The 20,920-nt window shown below is 49.7% G+C and overlaps 1 protein-coding gene across 1 annotated transcript in view; it reads left to right on the plus strand.

Annotated features, from left to right (window-relative positions):
* Cemip (cell migration inducing hyaluronidase 1) overlaps positions 1–20,920 on the plus strand; it is a 159,067-nt gene that overhangs the window by 82,241 nt on the left and 55,906 nt on the right. The window contains exons 4-10 of the mRNA XM_059269006.1: positions 7,337–7,520; positions 11,205–11,351; positions 11,827–11,965; positions 13,169–13,405; positions 16,631–16,810; positions 19,612–19,682; positions 20,744–20,839. Of these exons, the coding sequence (XP_059124989.1) occupies positions 7,337–7,520; positions 11,205–11,351; positions 11,827–11,965; positions 13,169–13,405; positions 16,631–16,810; positions 19,612–19,682; positions 20,744–20,839 (1,054 nt within the window). The remainder of the gene's footprint in view (positions 1–7,336; positions 7,521–11,204; positions 11,352–11,826; positions 11,966–13,168; positions 13,406–16,630; positions 16,811–19,611; positions 19,683–20,743; positions 20,840–20,920) is intronic.

Below are 20,920 nucleotides of genomic sequence, written 5' to 3' on the forward strand. Positions count from 1 at the left end.
TGGCCCAGATCATACCACGAGTCCATGGCTCTAAAAAGACTCTGAATCACTGAGCACCAAGGCTGGAAACCAGAGCAGAGCACCAGCAGATTGTTCAGGTCCGGTGCTCCCCGTGGAGGCCCCACCACACACAGCTGTAGAGTGCTTCACTTGCTTCATGTCACGGAGAAACTGAAATTGGGGCTTGGGAAAGAGCTGAGTCAGTAAAGTGCTCTTCACATAAGCATGAAGTCCTGAGTTCAGTTCCTAGAACCAGTGTAAAATGTTGGAAATAGCAGCACACAGCTCTAATTCCAATGCTGGGAAGGCAGAGACAGAGGGATTCCTGTGTCTCGTTGGCCAGCAAGCGTAGCCTGTGAGAGACCTTGTCTCAGAAGGCCAAGTGGATAGTGCTTGAGGAATGATACCTGAGGTTGTGCTCTAGCCTTAACATTTTCAAATGCACTTACACACACACACACACACACACACACACACACACAGAGAGAGAGAGAGAGAGAGAGAGAGAGAGAGAGAGAGAGAGAATGTGCATGTTTTTATTTCACTTCTATTAGGTTGACATAGCCATATATGATGAGCAGATACTGAATTGGACAGCAAGGCTCTAAACAAAAGAAAGGGAAGAGAGTTGTCTGGTGCAGGGTAAAGGTTTAGCCTCATGAGCGCTAAGTTGCAGTAAGCCGCTACTCTTACTGTAAGGTATCCGCTTTGCTGGAGGGTTGTGTTCATCCTTTCAGTTTTGGGGCTTTCTGCTTAGAGTGCTGGGATTGGAGGGATCCCTGAAGACAGAGGTCTGGCTTACTTCTCCCCACACCTGCACAGTGCTCATGGGGCGCCGAGGTCAGGAGCGCGGAGAGTGTAGAGGGGAGCAGGGTCCCAGGGCTGCCCTTTCCCTGCTGTGCCAGCAAAGACTGGGAAGCCTCAGCCTCACGGCTGGTGATGGGGTGATAGGGATATGAGGAGCTGATGGTGCAGAGGACCACGCAGGGTTCTTGATGCTGCGCTGAGGTGTGGGTGAGTCCAGGATGAGGATTCCAGCCATTGTACGTGGACTGCAGCAACCCTGGCATGGCTTCTACAGGTGGCTTCAGTGGGAGTTTCCCAGATCAAAGGCAGTTCCTCCGGGGGACAGAGTGAGGATGATGTATGACTATCTGGGCCTCTGCAAGGCACCCAGGACGTGTTTACAATCCAAACTGTGACTTGAGGGGAAACGGAAGGGAAAGCCGTACACCCAGTTTTCCTGGCTCCTCCTTCCTCCCAAGCAAGTAGGAAGGTGGTTTTTTTTCTCATAACTTTGGCCCCAAATTCTCCATTAGATACTAGATTAGACTTCCCTTTACCTGATTCTGCTCAACGCAAGTAACCTCCTTCTACTCTGTGGGGGTCTCAGTTTGTCCTTCTGTAGAATAGGGAGAATATGATTAACCTAGATCCTTGCTGCTCAGAACACAGTCCACCACTCAGTCGTATTAGCCTCACTTGGAAGCTTATTAGAAAGGTTCCATCAGAGCCAGATATAGTGACACATGTCTGTCATCCAGCACTTGGGAGGCTAAGGCAGGGCATGACTTTGAAACTAGCTTGAGCTATACAGACCCTGTTTCCCCACCCTCCCCTCAAAAAAAAAAGAGCTGAGTGTGATAGCACACACACACACACACACACACATTTGTTCCAGCATTTGGGAGGTAGAGGCAAATGAACTCGAAGGTCAAGGTACACAAGATACACAGTGAGTTTGAGGCCAACCTGCCATACAGAAGACTCTACTTTTTTAAACAACTCGCAACACAAGCAAAAAAAAAAAATCTGCTGGTGGAGGAGTTGCCCTGGTAACAGGTACGCAGAGTGAAGTGCAGCTGGGGAAAGTGTCACGGTCTCTCCCAGCATTCTGTGGGCTGGAGATGAAGGTGCAGAGTGTTTCATCTTAGGAAGCCGGTTTCTGGGGAGGGCTTGGCTTGGCAGAGCCATTGGGGCTCTGGTCTTTGCATCAATGAAACAGGTCTCAGCAGGTGCATGCATAATGGAGTGGCATGTGCCTGAGAGGCAAGCTTCACGGAGTAGCCTGAGGGATGCCCAGAGTCAGAGGCAAAGGGTTCCCTGAGTGCACCTCTCTGAGGGGCAGGCTGGACTCTTTGAGCCTGGGGTCCCTTGCACAGAGGTCTCACATATTTCATCACAGTGGATTATACTAACGGAGCACTCTGAACAGGGTAAAGAGGAGTTCAGGACTAGGAGGCTTCCTAGGGCCTCAACTTCCTGTTTACCTGTGATTCAGAGCAGGACTCAATCTGTTCACTCTCCTGCCTCCTTCTTTCTTAGGGTGCTGCTTCCAGACCAGGTGGCCAGGAAGATATATGTCTCTGTCAGGAGAAAGCTAGGCCTGGGGACAGACCAGGTGTAACCAAGGAGACGGCTGCCTGTTCCTTGACTCAAGAAGGGGGGTGGCTCCCTTGTGATGTGTTGGAGAAGGTATCTAATGCAGAAATGGAAATCCATGGATACCAAGAAAAGCTTGGTCTCATGACAAAAGGTTGATGCCAGTGCCCTCTCTGACCTCAAGAGTGTGGTCACCTGCCCACCTCCCAAAACCTTGCTCGAGCTTGACTTCAGGGTCACAATTTTGTCTCCAAGGGGCAGAGAGATGGCCCAGGTCAAGAACTTACTCTCATCAGTGGATGTGGTAGAGAGATAGTTGAGGTGGTTATTGTGCCAGTTTGACTGGTGGAGCCTGCCTTCCAGCTTTGTGGCCCTCAACAGAGGCTCGGTCTTGTCTTAGCGCTGTGGGTGAGAATGTGCCTTTTACTGAGCACTCCTGGGAATGTATGGACATGCCGAGGTGTGAAGCACACCGACTGGACAATGTCTTGTGCTCCCACCAGCTCTTGTGTGCTGGGAGCCCAGGGTTAGATTGCACACAACCAGTCTTCAGGAATTGGAGGCATAGTTCTGGAGGAGAGAGCTGACTCCGAACCGTACCGCCTCTTGACTGTGTGATCTTAAGCAATACTGTGCTTTGTGGCTCGGTCTCCTCATCCACAACTAGACACTGCACAGAGGGTGGCTGTGAGAGAGCACTGTGGTGACTATGGGGAAGGGAATCAGGCAGGGGTCAAGCCTAGCAGGAGCCTTGTTCATGTCTATTTTGATCAGCACAGGTGAGAAAACTGGGCGGTAGAAAGATTGTGATCATTTCTTAAGGGTGTGTGTTTGCACGCTGGTGTATGTGTCAGCGGTCTGTTACCCTGACAAGCACCTGTGATAAATCCAGTGATAAAGCTGGGAGGTTTATTTTGGCTCACGGTTTTGGAGATTCTGGTCCATGATCAGTTGGCTCCATGGCTTTGGGCCCTGTGGTGAAGCAGCACATCATGGCAGGAATGTGCGGAGGGTGAGAAGCTGCATGGTTTGTAGCTGGCAGGCACAAGAGAGAAGGGGAGACCAGTGTTTCTTATCCCCCTCCAGGCCACACCCCCAAGAGCCTAACTCCACCTTTTAAAGGTTCCATAAGCAGTAGCATCAAGCTGAGGGCTTAGCCACAAACACTGGAGTTGTCCCGACAAAGTTCCTGCAAGAATTCACTTTCTCACAATTCTGGAGACTGGAACCTGTGTTCAAGGCGGGTAGGGTGGCAGATCAAGGCTTTCTTGAGGCCCCTCTCCATGACTTGATCATAACCAGCTTCTGCTTGGCATGACAGTCCTCTCCTCTCTGTCCTCTTGACAGTAATATAATGTACCTGACCACCTGTCTTGTGTTTCTCATTGGACAGCATCCAAACATCAGGGACCCGGGAACCAGTGGGGATCTGTTTGTTTGTTTTTAAGGTTTACTCATTCTTATTGGGGCAACAGCCACATTACACACATGAAGGTCAGGGAGCAACTTTCAGGAGTCAGTTCTCTCCTTCCATCTTGAGATGGAGTCTCTTATTTCTCTATGGTGATGTGTAGTTCGCACCATAGCTGGCCTGCGAACTTTCAGGCAATTGTCTCTCCAGGCCAGCTGGCCTGCAGTGAGCTTCCAGGCGATTATCTCTTCACCTCCCTTACGGCTGCGGGGTGCTTGCATGGCAAGTACTTTTACCTGCTTAGTCATCTCACTGGCCTCATGAGCGGGTGTGTTCTAAACTCTGTGTCCCAATCACCCCTCACAACTTAAGTCCAGATTGTGAGAAGTATTACTGCTCCCCCTTTTAACAAGAAAGCCCAGGCATGGACAAGCTGAGCGGCCTGCTTGAAACCACATAGTTGATGGGAGCTACAACCGGAACTCAAGCCTAGATTTTTAGAATCACTCTTCCAGGCTCTTCTGCCCAGCTGCTGAGTGTCCCTGCTGTGAGTGCTTCCATGCTGACCTCATGCCAAACACAGTGCTCTGTGGTCTTCCAGGTGTGCGTCTATTCTGGTGTTCATAATGGCCCTGCAGTGTGATGCTATATTATTTCATTTCTCTGATCTCAAATGAGAAGAGCCCTGTGGCTGGGACCTCAGGAAGGCTCTGGTGACCACATTCCTGACTACTTTGTTGTCCTGCTCATCTGTTAGCTCAGTCTGGTCTAGGGTTTGGCTGAGTAACAAGGAAGGTGGTATAATCCCTGCTACGTCCCCCCTAGAAGCGTGCTCTGGCTCACACTGGATGCCTCAGCCTCAGCAGACCCTTCTCGATACTGGTCCTTATGTCCTCATGGAACCTCTGTAGAGAGTCCTGTCTTCTGCAGCCTCTGAGGCATTAGGAACTCCCATCCCCGGGAGCTGGAAAGCCACAGGACACAAGTGTGTCCATGAGTACTATCACTCTGGACACCATGGGATCTTTTTAAATTATTTTTATTTCATGTGCATTGGTGTTTTTGCCTGCATGTATGTCTATATAAGGGTGTTGGATCCCCTGGAACTGGAGTTACAGACAGTTGTGAGCTGCCATGTGAGTGTTAGGAATTGAATCTGGGTCTTCTGGAAGAGCAGCCAGTGCTCTTAACCACTGAGCCATCTCCCCAGCCCACCACTGAATCTTTTAACACTCTGCTTGCTCTACAGGTGACAACCTGGGACTCCAGGACAGCCATGAAAGGATGAGCAAAGCCCCTGTACCTGACAGCCACTGACACTCTTGCTCCTCTGTTGATCCCTGCATCTCGGAGCTGGTATGGCAGCTGGACTTGGGAACACTGAACATCTGGGAGCTTGGCCTGTTACTGTGAAGATGTGTAATGGCCTAGAGTGCAGGTCTGCTGAGGAAGCCATGTGATTCTTCTCACGCGTTGATGGGGTTCCCACACCCTGGAGAGGACAGGCCAGCCGAGACCATCACGACCAAGGTCCTAGCAAGCCTGTAGCCTGACCAGTATGGGGTGAGCTGGCCTGCAGCTGCTGGCTATACTCAGAAGTCCCCAGCATCATTCCCTGTGAGCTCTTTCTTCTAAGATCTTCCACAGCCAAAACCTGTTTCAAGCCTGGCTCACCAACCAACAAGCAGAATTCCAACCCTCCTGCCAGAAGTTTCAGTGGCCAGACGAAAACACTGTCCTTCTAGGCGGACAGTTCCCAAGAGAAACTTAAGTATCTGTAGGATCCACTGCTGTAGAACTGTATCAAGAACCCGAAAGCTTCTCTGTGCAGGAAAGCTTGAAGGCTGTGTGCTCTACAACAGGGCAGCTCCAGGCACAGGGACCTCTACTTCCTGTGGCTCAGACAAAGACACAGCTGAATGTCTAATGTCAGGGAAGGGTGCTGGACATCACTCCTTTCTGTTGGAAAGGTCCTTACATCCATCCACAAAGCAAAACGACCTCTGACACATGACCTCAGAGGGATTCTGCAAAAGTACGAGGTCCTCACAAGTTCAACCCGAGGAATGTCTCTCCCCTACCTCATGCTGCCCCACCAGATTCCATCACAAAGAGGGTGCCAGTGTCCAGGTCCAACTTCCCCGGAGAACACGGCACAGTGAGGTCACGAGGCTCTTTGGCAGCCGATGGCAAGCTGCCTTTGTTTTTTTCTAAGCTAGCTGAGACCTGAGAAGAGGGCTGTGCCATTCCCCCGAGGCCTGCAGGCACCGCTCGCTACCATCCCTCTTCATCTTCTGGAGCAGTTCTCCCTGGGAGCCCCGGGAAAGGTGGCCTCCCAGATACCAGAGACAAGTGCCTCTGTTGTTTGGGCAGAGCCAGCCTGGGTCAGGCAGGGTGCTGGAAGAGGACACACGGGCTTTGATTCCGAGCTGCTCCTTCCTTCCCGACCCTCCTCCCAGCCCACCTGTGCAGAAGGTCCCCTCTTCCTGCCTCGGTTCGCTGAGCTGGCACAAAGAGCCGCACTGAGCCCAAGGTCAGGGGCATCAGATTAGCCACTGAGCAGGCTTGAGAAGCGGAGCCTCTGGGAGCCACTTTCTCAGGATAATGTCTGCTTGTTCTAGGCACAAACACAGGTCTATTGGGAAGGACCTGGGGAGACGGTTCAGAAACTAGGGCTACATTCTCCCAAAGGCCAGGTGGAATCTCTGAGCACAAAGACAAAAAAAAAATTATCCCATATCTGTGTTGTTAAAAATTCCCATCCTGATGTTTATCTAGATTCCTATATAGACACCTTCTGTGTGAATCAAAAGTAAAATAAATAAACCCAGTGGATCTTTTAATAAAATAGAAATTAAATTGTCTTTTCAACATAAGAATAAGTCCATCATCCAGAGCTATTTCCTCTCCATCTACTTTGCCATCCTCGGTGCTTGGTTCCTACTGTGTGATGCAAGGGAGGTCCAACCATCTCATCTGCATCCCAGCCAACAGAAAGGCAGAAGGAAGGAAGGAAGTCCTCTTTCCTTTCCCTTAAGGGCATTGGCTGAAAGTCTGCTTTCTTGGTTGAACTTAATCCCAAGGCCACAAGGATACTGAGGAATGTGCTGGCTATTCTAGGCGGCCAGGCACCCAGATAAAAACCAGAGGTTCTATTACTGGACAAAGAAAAGACAGATAGACGGGCAACACACATTGACAACGTCAAGTTCAAAATCAGCTCATCTGCCACATCCCTGATGGGGCAACCAGGTCTAGAGAAGTCCACACATCAGCCAAGATCACACAGCAAGCCTGTGGCATTGGATTGCCAACTTATAGTTAGTTTCTCTTGTGTCTCTTGGCTTACGTAGAAAGGCTCCATTTCAAAGGGAGGGAGTGCGAGGAGCACTTAACGAGAGCTACGGGACAGGGCCAGAATGGTGACTGAATTTGCCTGTCCAGATCTGCCTGGCCCTGAGTCATGGTAGGTGAGGAACTACTCACAAGGTCTCTGCTCTGGGCCTGTGGGGTGTGCCTCTCCTGCCACATCCCTGTCCCCAGGCTCTGTGGGTGACTCTGTGTCTCCTGTTGGTGCTTACTCTGGAGATGCATTTCACTCTGCACTTACGTTTCAGGGAGCATGCTGCTGGAGTGAGAGCTGCTGGGAGGCACGATGTCTCCCTCAAGGTTGTGCTGGCCATGGGCTGGCTCCTCCTGGTTGACTTCTCAGGGGCCGCATCTGCAGGTGAGATTCCACAGAACCCGGACCTCAGTTTCAGCCAGGCTGCTGGGGGAGGGAGATCGCAGGGAGTCTCTGGGGTAGGGTCCTCATTGAACACCTTGGTTGCCAGCAAGCCTCATCCTGCCCCAAGTTTTCTTAGGAAATGACAGACTGGCCTAGAATCATTCCAGGTTGCAAGCTCAGCGTCTGCCTGAGCTCCATTGCAAGTGAACCTAGTTGGGAGGGAAGTACCATCCCCATGGAGCTGAGACTCACCTAACGGAGTACCTGTCTCTCAATGCTCGACAACTGGGAAGGGGAGACACTGTTGTAAGATATTCTGAATTTTTAAAAGAGACCAGAAATTTGGATTTTTTTTTTTAAAGAAAATTTTGTTTTTAAATGTTACCTGCTAATACAAAATTTAAAAACTGCCCAGGAGAGTAAGGAGAGGGGGAAGGGGAGGGAATTCAAATGAGATTCAGCTCTCTGTCTCTGTCTGGGCTACTCAACTTCAGAGCTCAGCATCCGGTCCCACTTTATGTCATCAGATCAGGGTCTGGGCCCCATGAAGTCTTTTCAGCTGCAATGCTCTGAGAAAGGACTAGACTGTGTTTTTCTTTTTTGTTGTTTTGTTTTACACACACACACACACACACACACACACACACACACACACGTGAAGACCTCACAAAATACATACATACATACATACATACATACATACATACATGCATACATACATATGTACATATATTAGGACCTCACAAGATAGCCCAGGCTGGCTTTAAGCTCATAGATCTGCCTGTCTGCCCCTAGAGTTATAGTATCAAAGGTGTACACCACCACACCCAGTTGTTTGTTATTGAGACAGTTTCTCTCCCAGTATGATCCAGGCTAGTTTCAAACTTGCAGTCTTCCTGCCTCAACCTCCCAAGTGCTAGGGTCAGAGGCATGCGCCACAGCACCCTACTCAGATCTACCTTCCTATCACAATATTGTCAACTCGGTCTTTAAGTGATTTTTCTTTTATCTTGTGGTGTTGTTTTTTCCTTGAGGTGCCAAGCAAGTGATCTTTATGTGATTTTAAATTAAGATTAGAAGCACAGGACACTTCAGCCAGACTAAAGGAAACAGCCATCAGCTAACCGTCACCTTCGGCAGGACATGGGAGACCCAGACATAAATCTTAGACACTGAACAGAGGGTTAATGATACTACCATCAATACCATGCTCACCCTAAAACTTACTATTATTCACTGAGTTTTATGTTTTTCCATAATAAAGGACCTCACATTGAACTGCATTGTTTACCGGCCACTGGAGGAAGGTTGTGGTTTCTTACAAAATCTTCTCAATTCCTGGGTGACATAGCGGGCAGACAATATGTCAGTGTTCAGTGCAAGGGTTAGCAACATTGCCCGAGTTCATTCATCTGCTCGTTCAATTAATAAACACAAAGTGGGTGTTGACTCCAGACTATAAGTTGCAGTAGGGTTTATCTTTCGGGGTGATTCAGCTTGGAGAGGAGTATTCGGATACTTCCTGGGTGTTTCCTCCAACATGCCAGTTTACGTACAAACCCTTTGGAAGGGGGCTGTGCCTTTCTCTGGTGCCCTTTAGTCTGTGTTCTCCGAGAGAAGTAGAAACCACCTTTGCCATTCATGCTTCACGTAGCTGGAGCCGGCATCCCCTTACAGTCCGCTTCACGGGGCCTCTGCCCTAGTCAGGGAAATCAGTGTGGTTGCCATGGTGATGTTTCGGGGATGGCACTGAGGATTTTCAGCTATTCACTGATTCAAATGTATGAATACCCAGCTTCCACAAAGGAGAGTCCACCAAACCCAGTCCTGGAAGTACTCTGTCATAGCCACAGTCTAGAAGCTTCTGGAGAGTGGGGTTCATGCCCCTGACAAAGGGCAAGCCTGTAGGGTCAGGCCCACCAGAGCCAGGCCAAGACGCATAGCTGCAAACTCGCATTCCTGGATGAGGAGAAAGGACCATGGGCTTGGCTTGAAAGTGAGGCAGTAAGACCTGAAGCTCTCTTCACTTAGCCTTAGGAGGCTCTTGGTCTGCACCGCTGGGCACTCCAGGTGGCGACATTTGTTCTCCACACTCTGGGCATTGACTCCTTGAGACTGACTCCCATGTCCAGGGCCAGGTGAAAGGCAACTCGGGATTCTTGACTATCCTGTTTGGAGACAAGCCTAAGTGTGGGATGCAGCACCCAGCTCTTAGAACTTTGAGCACTAGCTTGAGCAGTCTGTATCAAGGCAGGGAAGGCAGCCCAGCCTATGCACAGGCTGGTGGGCTCCTCCCTCCAGCCAGCAGGGAAGTCTGCATCTGCTCCTTGTGTTGTTATTACTTGAAACTCAAGAGCTGAAAGTGCCCTCTCATTGAAACCCCACAAATGTGGAGTTCACACCAACAGGGGGGCAAATGGAGCCAAAGGTGGCTGCTGCACACTTGGGAGAGAATGTAGGGAATGGGGATCAGCACCCACACAGAAAACGTGGACTCAGTGAAAGCCTGGGGAGTCCCCATGTGTTGCTGTTGAGTGTAGACAAGGGCATGTCTTCCTCCGGGCTCTCCTTCAGATACCTAACCATGGTAGTTATGACTTCCTTCATGCAGAACTGTAGAATAATCAAACACCCCAAAGAGCTGCCTGTCATGGTACTGAATGGGAACTGGTTCTGGTCCCATGTTGTGGATGTGGCTCCTGTACCGACTTTACCTGAGGGATGCAGTGATTCTCACTTCCCGGCACTGTGGAGGTTGCTTCCAATCCCGATCCCTGCCCTGGTCCCCCACCTGAACCCCCCCCTTTGTGGGTTCACCTAAGCCTTACCTCCATCTCCCCATCCACTCTGTTACTTTTAATTCTCCTGATTTACTCTTTACAATCTAGTTGCTGAGAAAATGAAAATAGTCTCATGTCAATTTGTCCATTCTTCCTGCTTCTTTTTCTGGATCTCTCCTTGCTTGGTTCTCCCAGTTCCTAGGACAGAGATGTCCCTCTTTGCATCTTCCACGGCACAGACCTAGAGCAGACCCCAGCAAATGTTTTAAAAATGTAGGAGTCTCCACGAGATAGGTACACGCATGCTGGCCACACTTGGCTTTAGGCTGCCTTGGGGCATGTAGGGCAGGAAGTGCAGCCTGACCTCAGAGCAACAGCAGGCGGCTCCCTGCCCGGGGGTGTCCACACAACCTGCAAAAAGCCTTCTTCCCCGGCTCCTGGAGTGAGTGACAGCTCAGAACAGAAAGATAAGACTAGCCTGGACAAGTGTAGAAACGGCTCTAGCTTAGTGGCCTTAGGCTCCACCAGAGCTAGTATCCCTTACAGTAATGCTACATGTGTCACTTGGCAGACATGTCCAGCGATAAGAGTTCTTACACTCAGAGGAACCCACAGCATGACACCTCCACCAGGCAGAAAAGTCCCACCTCTTGCAAATGGGGAAGTGAATCAGAGAAGGAAGGGGGCTGTCCAGAGTCAGGTGATAAAGCTGTGAAAACAGTGATGCCCTACCCCAGGGTACCTGCCTCCCAGATCAGAGCATCTCTCTGGTGTCTAAGGACTTGCTTTTAACCCTGGTGGAGAAGAAATGGGTTCCATGAAGATGTACTTGTGCCCCCTCCCATTATCCTTTGCTTGGTGATGCTGGTGGATGTGAGTAGTGACATGCCATTGTCTTTGGCAGTGGCAGCTGAATGTCCTGACCAGAACCCTGAACTGCAGCCTTGGACGCCTGGCCATGACCGAGACCATCAAGTACATATTGGTCAGGGCAAGAGATTACTGCTCACCTCTTCTGCCACGGTCCACTCCATCACCATCTCACAGGGAGGTAAGCTTTCCTGTCTGTTCCACCACTTTGAGCCCTGCAAATGTCCAGGAGCTGAGCTAGACAGGACAGATGTTCCATGCTTTGGGTTCATGTCAGAGCATCTGAAGATTTGAGATGGCCATCAACTCAGAGCACTGAGAAATAGCTTGTCAAAGATCTAATCTTGGGGAAAAGGAGTGTTTAAAATGACAAATCCTATTGGTGCTCTGAAGGGACCTGTTAGTCTCACCTTTACATGCTTGGTAATTGAACTCAGGACATGGAGTAATGGCAAAGAACCAGATGACCACTGTGTATATCTTGCAAAGCAGATGATGGAGAAAAGTAACTTCTGCAAGGCAGTGAGCATAGAAGTGTCGAAAATATGCCCTTTTGCCTGTCTAGAGGGAGGGGGTGCAGGAAATCTGCTCTCGGTTCTGTTCTAACATTGCCTAAGGTCCTTGTCTAATCAGACCTCCCCATTCTCTCTCTTCAGGCAAGCTTGTCATTAAAGACCACCACGAGCACATTGTGCTGCGTGCCCGGCATATTCTGATTGACAACGGTGGAGAGCTGCATGCTGGGAGTGCCCTCTGCCCTTTTGAGGGCAATTTCAGTATTGTGCTGTATGGAAGGTGGGATGACCTTGTTCAGGGGTCAAGCTCTGCTGTTGGGTCTGATGGGCAAGAGGTTTTCCAAAGGAGAGACAGTCGAGAGGTCTAGACTTCTATAGAGGGCAGGAACCACCATTGTGTCCCACTAGACTGTAACCATGAACAAGATGGTGAAGTGGGTGAGCAGGAGTCCACGGGGCACTTCACTCATCACGGTATGGATGGAGTAACTGCATTACAGAAGTCCCTGACGATAGCTTTCCAGTCATTCCATGATTTGGAGAGACTCTGGAAGAGGTTGCTTAGTGCTAGAAAGGACAAGTGTGCAATGGTTCGTGGGCAAGTGTGAACAAATATCTGTTTACTCCAGCGAGGGCACCAATGATAGACCAGGGAAGTAATTCTGCCCAAGTCTAGCATGGAGAACTGATAGGTTTATGGAGGTTACTTATAAGAGCGTAGGTGACTCAAAGTAACTGCTTCACCTAAAAACCCCCACAGCATGGGTGCTGACTCATGAAAACTGCATCCCAGAAGCTTCCCACCCAACAGGCAGGCAACTCCGCTGGAGAGTCCCCTCTGCCTCAGCCGTTGTTTACCGCTTGAATATAACCATTGGGAAGGCCCTTCTGAGCCTTCCAACTTCCCTTAGGTTTCTGGGTCTTACGAGCACCGCTCTGCTCTCTGGGAGAGGATGCTTCCATTTGGAAAAGACAGAAGCAGGACAGCTAGACACAGGAACATCCCACGTGGCTTTCCCTTCTGGCTGTGACCCCTCTTTAAGCTATCGAAGGTTCTAAGAAGTGATAGCCAAGCATGTTTGGGCAGAGGCAGGTACGCAGTGAAAGTACCTGTGATCCCACAGCCAATAAGGGCTGAGACAGAAGCAGCGCTGAAGAAAGACAGTGTCTGCAGAGCACTTCTGCCGCCCTGTGCACTCACTGGTGCTCTGCTTCGGGAAGGTCAGCTTGCTAATGCTTCCTGGATCTCGCTCTGTAGACCAGGCTGGCCTCGAACTCACAGAGATCCGCCTGGCTCTGCCTCCTGAGTGCTGGGATTAAAGGCATGTGCCACCACCGCCCGGTGCTAATGCTTTTCTACAGACCTAATGTCATCACCAGTAATGCAGCTGGCTCTCTAGGGCCGCCGTGGGAATCAGGGAACAGTGACAGTCTCCTAGGGGCTCAGCATCTAGTGTTAGCTAACTGCCTTTTTCTCTTACAGGGCTGATGAAGGCATCCAGCCGGACCCTTACTATGGGCTGAAGTACATCGGAGTGGGCAGAGGAGGCACTCTGGAGTTGCACGGACAGAAAACGCTCTCCTGGACATTTCTAAACAAGACCCTGCGTCCTGGCGGCATGCAGGAGGGAGGATATTTTTTTGAAAGGAGCTGGGGCCACCGTGGAGTCATCGTTCATGTCATTGACCCCAAATCGGGCACCGTTGTCCATTCTGACCGGTAAGTTTGACTTTCTTTCATGTACTCACTTGTTCAGGATCTCTCCCAGCTTAGGGGGTGGAGCTTCAGTGAGGACTGGCATGCCGCATGAATGGCATGATGGGAGTCCTTCTCTGGAGAGGTGCCTTCTTTCCTAGGCGTTTGCTCAGTAAAGCTGAATGTAACACAAATGTGTGCAAGTACACACACACACACACACTATAGTTTCATGTGGTGACAACTGGTGACAGAAATGTAAAAGTTATAGTGGAGTATAGTGGAATAATAGAGAGGGACAAGCGGGGCCACTTTAGACAGGTGCTTGGGAAGTCAGTTCAGGGTACAGCCTGTGAGCTAAGAACTGCAGGGCGAGCCTGTGCCAGGGAAAAGTTCAACACAAGTACAAAGGGCCGAAGGTGCCCAGAGCGCTGCACTTTTAGATGAGGAAGAGAGACTCAAAGGCAGACACACTCGGGGAGGGATGGAGGAGCAGAGGTACAGGCGGCAGGCAGGAAGTGGGTTTTATTTTAAGTGAGATGCAAAGCCATCCGAGGTCTTGACGAAAGGCATGACCTAAATTGAAAAGAACATTCTGGTGACCATGAAGAAAACGGCTGGATAGTAGAGGGCAAAAATGATGACTGGCAAGCCTTCTCAGTGGTCCAGGTGAGAGGTGGAGGCGGGGATGAGTTGTCTGGTGGAGACAGAAGACTCGAGGGCACCTTGGGAGGCGGGATGGCAAGCCACTCGCTCCTTCATGTCTCGCCTTCCCTCCTTCTCTTTCCTTCTTCCGGGGTCTGCCTAAGTTGTGCAGAGCTGGACCTGCCCTCTGTCTCCTCAAGGTTCTTACACTCCCGTCTAGAAAAGACCCCTGGAAGGACACAGCCGGGCGGACAAGCAGAGACAGAGCTCTATGGGTGCAACTGCGGCGTCAGGGACCCTCCTGGGAGCAGGTGCAAGAACCAGTATCCCACAGTCCAGCAGCAGTGTGGGGCCGGTCAGGCAGGGGCTAATGTGCTGGCAGGACAGGAGACAGTGGCGACAGGTGTTGAGCTGAGTGACAGCACACCTGCTGGCTGCACTTCCTTTGCTTGAAGAACGCTGGAGACCTCAAGGATCCCACAGCTGAAAGTCTGAGGGGAAATCAATAAACGTAAACAAGCACAGGTTAAATTCACACAGGGAGTTTACCTGAAGGAGGGGGACCTGGGGTTGGCTCTCACAGGTGACTGGGCTTTGATGGCGGAGAGGGTCAGGGAGAAGGCGGGGCTCCTGGAGGAGGAGTGGATGTGGCATCATGGGTCTTTGAGAAGGGTTGGCATTTGGGGGCAGGCTGGGGAGGTCTGGACTTCAGAAGTACCTTGGGACAGATGATCTGAATCTGCAGTTTGGGGATGCCTCTCTGGTTAGCACACAGTGGTGCTGTACTTTGTCTTTTTCACAGTTTTCTTCGCTAGTCCCCCTGGCTCGTTACTCTAGAGTCATTTTAGAACTTTTGCTTGCTAAGTCCCGAGACAGAGCTCTTCCATTGTAAGTGTACAAAACCTTATATGGCTAGAAGAACGACCACACCAATACACAGGGCAGTGTGGATGGAGAAGGGCGGGAGGCCTCGACCCCGAACAAAGAACTACAGACAACTAAGGAATGCTAAGAGCAGGAAGAAAATGTCTTCTCTGGGGAAAAGCACGCCAACTGCTTACCTATCACCAAGCGGTCAGCCTTGAAAACAGACACCCAAGTAACATCATACAGACTGAGCAGGTTACGTTACATTTATATATTTAGACAGACAGACAGACAGACACACACACACACACACACACACGTACACACACATACACGTACACACACTGAACACACTTAAAGAAAAAGAGGATGTGAATTTGAATGAGACCAAGGTGGGGGATGTACATGGGAGGGGTTGGAGGGATGAGAGGGAAGGGAGAAATGATGTAATTACATTATAATTTCAAAATTAAAACAATTATTAACAACAATAAAAACCCCCACGTGGAGTCACCACTTTACATTAGTGATGCTGGAGCAATTGTCTTCCCTGCTGATTTCTCACCAGCAGGGTATAGTTGTTGGTTTTCAACATCTGTATCTCATGGAAACTTCACTCGTAAGAGGGTAGTTTGTCTTTGTCCACTTTGAGATGGTCAGTTTTAGCTGGGCATGGGGGTTGTGTCTGACGTCCCAACTGCTTGGGAAGCTGAGAGAAGATGACTTGAGCCCAGGAGTTCAAGGTCAGTCTGAGCAACATAATGGGATATTCTCCCCATCTCAAAAAACAAAAACCGTAGTTGAGCCCAGTGCAATGGCACATACCTGTAATTCCAGCCCTTAGGAGGCTGAGGAAGGGTCTCTTTCAGGTCAAGGTCAGACTCTGATATATTGTGAGTTGTGGGCTGTCCTAGGCTATAGAGTGAGACCATGTCTCAATCTGTACCACACACACACACACACACACACACACACACACACACCTGTAGTTAGAGATGATCAATTTTATAACATTGTTCCTGTAGTGACCCGATTGTAATGTGTTATATACTCAAAAGCTTGTTTAAAAGGGTGAGTTGCTTGATTAGAATTCTTCTTATATTAAAGTAAAATGTTTTTAAAAAGAGAGCGGATGAGGGCAAGGCAGAAATGTAACAGTATTCACAAGGATCATGATTCTATCACCACTGTAGTATGAAGCAGAGGTGACAGCTTAATGACTGAAATACACAAGGAGTGCTCCAGGGAGGGAGACATGACATGAGGCAGCCATGCCGTCCTTCCCAGGGACTGTGGAGGAGTTGCTTTGGTGTGATCAGAGATAGAAACCCCTGCTGCTCTAAGTGTCTGGATCTTCTCCTAGTCCCCGTCCTTTCCAAGAGATGTGAGCTACAATCCCGAGGAAGAAAGGGGACATGAAAAGCCTGAGCCCCAAGTGTGGGACTTAGTCTACATCCCAGAACCCCAGTTCTCCAGCTCTGTAGTTATTCCTGAGGCGTTTTACCCAATGAATGAACACTGTGGCCAACTCAAACCCCTCCTTCTTGGGTGTCTCTGTGTGGCAAGCCGAACAGCCACACTTGCTTGCTCTTTGAAGAGGCTTCTGTGTTTCAGACTCAGGCCCTCAAGGTCTGTGGACCGCATCTCGGTTGCTGAAACAGACTTGTGCTTGGGTCTCGGTATCCTTTCGACCGCTACCGAGACTGTCCACATCTTTACTCTCTCTACACTTTTTAGGTTTGACACCTACAGATCCAAGAAGGAGAGTGAGCGACTGGTCCAGTATTTGAATGCGGTGCCTGATGGCAGGATCCTTTCTGTCGCAGTGAATGATGAAGGCTCTAGAAACCTGGATGACACAGCCCGGAAGGCAATGACCAAGCTGGGCAGCAAGCACTTCCTGCACCTTGGATTTAGGTACTGCCCATAACTGGTATCTCTGGTGAACTGAAGCATGCCATACCAACCAGGGTGTATGTCTCCAGCTCCACCTGACTCTGAATCACAGCACAGAGGCATGCAGGCACACTGCTCCTCCACACAGGATGTAGTTGTGTCCAAAGGAAGCTTAGGTTTTCTTACAGGAACAGCCTACTATTGCAATGCACAGATTTCTCTATGGACTTACTTCTTCCGTCAGTCATTTACAAGCACTGGGTGTGCCCTAAGGGAGAAAGGGGCAGCCCGAGTCCTGATGGGCAGCTAAGGTCTGTGTCCCCTTGCAAGGTTCCTATTGCCACTTGGGAACTGGTGGACAGTGTTTAGGGATTATGCAAAGCGTCTCTACCCAGCCAAACACCCAAGGAAAGGGAGCCTTTTATTGTGTGTCCTACTTGCTTTGGATTGTAGCATCATGCCTGATATTGGCATGTGCACACATTGACAACCTCAGAAAGCCATTTGGCACACAGAAACCACATCTATCTTTTGATCCGGTAAACCAGTTCTCGGCTTGGGGAAGGTTGAGATGATCTGTCCCATGGCTGTTTAAGATTGTGATTCCCATTCGTCAGCTCCTCAGATGTGGGCAAACTCAGAGATGATCAGAGCCTTTTCTAGCCTGCCAAGTAATTGAACTCGCGGCTGGGCAAAGATCCCCTGGGTGAGAAGGAACACCCTAGGTCCCAGGCTGTGTTCTCTGGATGCAGCTTCTGGAAGGAAACCTGGTGGCAGGAAGCCAAGCTACCAATTATGGCAGGAATATCTTGGAATGGCAGGGCTTCTTGGTCAGCAAACGCCAAGCATGCTTTCATTTCACCACAGTATAAACCAAAAAGTCAGTTTATTAATTTACGATGGGAGGGAGAGGATTGTGAAAGAAGCAGCCTCAGCAGAGGAAGGTGGTAGGGGCTCATGGAGCCCGGGCCTGGCTCCTGATGACTGGGTTTTGAATCTGCTGCACTGCCTCTGAGGTGTGACCACAGGCAAGTGACTCATCCTCTTTGCTTAATTCTTGCATCTCTAAAATAGGGTATCTCGGGCTCTATCTCAAAAGGGTGCTGGCTGGGAGAGGTTCCCGGGGATAATATGAGTAACACGGTTGTCACTTTGCCTGGCACGGTTAGTGATTGTTCTCTCTGCATAAACGAGAGCCATTGGCACAGTGGGAACCTCCACATTTCATCCTGGCCCCGGCAAGCAGGAATTACACAGTCACCCCTCCTTTGTATGTTTGAGTGACAAGAGCTGAGCATCTAAAATCGGTAGATGTGCTGGGAATGGGACCCTTCATTTGTTTGTTCAGGAACTAGTGAGGAGGTATCGGTGGGACTCACATGGCTGGGCCTGCTGAGCTTGCATGAGCAGATGTAGATGGATGGTACCCATGAGAGAGTGTAAGATAGTGTGGGCAAGGAGAGCTGAGGGCAGATCACAACTGGGAGGAGGCCAAGACAGTGCTGTGAAACCAGCGGCTCTAGAGGGGGAGCATGCGGCTCTCACAGGAGTGAGGGAAGACTGAGCAGCGATGTGTCTGAGAGGGGTGTGTGACAGACAAGCCTGAAAGGTTGGCGTTGGAGGGTCAAGGGCTCTGTGCTGATAAGCTCCAAGGGCAATGGGGAGCCAGTCAAAGATTTAAGTAAGAGCGTGCCATGGCTGAATCCTCAACCTCGGCTGGACATCGTTCAGCAACGTCTCCCCAAGACAAGAGGGCCAAGCAAAATCTAAAGCTACTCACACCAAGATCCTCTGCTTTGTCATAAAGAGGTATTTGCTGCATTCTCAGGGGATGGGAGAGTCTTCAGCAAGAGCCTGGTTCTCAGAAGAAAGGCAGCCTGATTTCACTGTTAAGTTTTACGTGATGCAGGATCTTCCTAGAGAAACGGAAGCCATAAGAATCCAAATAGTTCAGCCTGAGTATTTTTGTGCTAAGTTTCATGAAGTGTAAAGAATAAATGAAAAAAATCTGATGAGTCTTTCTTGAATAAGCCAACTGTAGTGAATGATCTTAGAGTTCTTCCCAGAATCCCTTTTCATTCTGCTCTAGAGAGGGCACCTCTCTCATGGGGGTGAGGGCTTCAGACCCACTTTTAGGGAGAAAAGTTAGTCATCTCTGCCATTTCTCAGTTCCCTTCATTATAGCATGTCCAGTACGCCAGGGTGTCATATTTCAGGTGGAGTCCTTACCCCAGTCACTACATGTAGCACGCTAGAAAGACAAAAACCACTAAGAAAATCTGCCTGTGAGCAGTACACACTCTCAAAGAGAAAGGGGTATGTGGCTTTCCCAAACCGTAAACCTTCCTCTCCTTCCCTCCCCATCACCAGGCCAACATACTTCATTCCTTTCTCAGATCCAAAGCAGGTGGCTAAGCGGCCAGTCACAGTGTCCTGCCATTTTCCTTGAGTTCATCTTTCGGAGGATGGGTGGAATCACCCCTGTTGGCACACCTTTCCAGTATTTGCTGCAGGATCTAACTGGGCTTGGCGGGCGGCACGGTTGGGTTGTTGGCTTGTTTGTTTAATTGTGATTCATGCCCATTCTTTGCCACCATTGAGTCAAACCCTCTCCAGGGAGCAGATGCCCAGGCTAGCTGGCTGGTGAGGAAGCAGGCCCCTGTGCTTACAAAGAAAGGTTTTATGGGGAGAAGAAGCCCATGGGTGGATGGTAAATTCCTCCAGCAGCTAAGGAGACTCAGCTCTCGGACCCTTCTTCACCCTGCCAGCCCGGAAGCAGATTCCAGTGTGTGAAAAACCTGACTTCCTGTTGTTGTTTGCAGACACCCTTGGAGCTTCATCACTGTGAAAGGAAATCCCGCCTCTTCAGTAGAAGACCACATTGAATATCATGGTAATGAATGGTTGGTGAGAGGCCTGGTCCCCTCCAGTGCCTGTCTGACCGGAGGCTGTGGGTTGTGAGTGACTAGCTGCACTTAGAACAAAGCTGCCCACCCGCAAGGCCCCAGCTGAGAGTCTGGGCTCTTGAGCCACTGCATTATGAGGCAGTGGAAAAGGTCCATGGTGGAGCAAAGTAGATCTCTCCCTAGAATTTTAACATCTCCAAAGAAGTATTCCCTGACACAGAAAAGCTAAGAGCTGGGAGGAGGCCTCCAGAGGAACACTATGGACCAGATGTCATAGAAAGGTTTTGTTGCTGTTTGTTTGTTTGTTTGTTTGTTTGAAGACAGGGTCTCATATAGCCTAGCATGGCCTCAATTTCAATATATAGCAGAGAATGACCTCAAACTTCTGATCCTCCTGCCTCCACCTCCTGAGTGTTGAGATTACAGGTCTACACCCCCATGACTAGCTTACGTGGTGCTGGGCATAAATCGAGGGCTTTATGTGTGCTAGGCAAGCATCCATCATCTGAGCTCCGTCCGCAGCCCTGGAGGGGGTCTTTATCATACAGCGTAGCCTCTCTGCCACACGTTGTTGGGGTGAGAGCTGCCAGTTCTAATCCCAAGGCAGACTCAGATCATGAGAAGTAACAGGCTCTCTCAATTCTCCATTTGTCAGAAGGCTGCAATTGAACTTTCAAAGCTGAAACACACAAAAGAAAAAGAAAATGGATGTAATCTCTTTCCATGTGGCAAGAATAATCTGATTAGGGGGTAAAATTCCTTGAGATGGTTCAAGAGCCATGAGTGAAAAACAAAAATCCACTGTGAACTGGACTTGGTAATGCACACTGGATGAAATCCCTAGAATTAAGAAATGGAGGCAAGAAGATTAATTCAAAGTTATCCTTGACTACATAACTCAAGGCTAGCCTGGGCTACCTGAGGTCCAATCTCAAAACAAAACAAATATTAAAAACAAAGATTTATGGGTGTGAGGGCTTCCTCTCTGCTGTAAGGTCCGCATCATCATGAGTACCTACTCACTCAAGTGTCTGGTCTACTCTGACAGGTCACAGAGGCTCCGCTGCCGCCCGGGTTTTCAAGCTGTTTCAGACGGAGCATGGTGAACATTTCAATGTTTCTTCAACCAGCGAATGGGTTCAAGGTGAGGTGTTTGAGACAGGCTGGTAAAACCTCATGGCAGCTGCCCAGGCTGGGGATAGGAATGATTTCTCTTATACCTGTA

This window comes from Peromyscus eremicus, chromosome 1 (genome assembly GCF_949786415.1).
Source record: "Peromyscus eremicus chromosome 1, PerEre_H2_v1, whole genome shotgun sequence".
In the NCBI taxonomy this organism is placed as follows: domain Eukaryota; kingdom Metazoa; phylum Chordata; class Mammalia; order Rodentia; family Cricetidae; genus Peromyscus; species Peromyscus eremicus.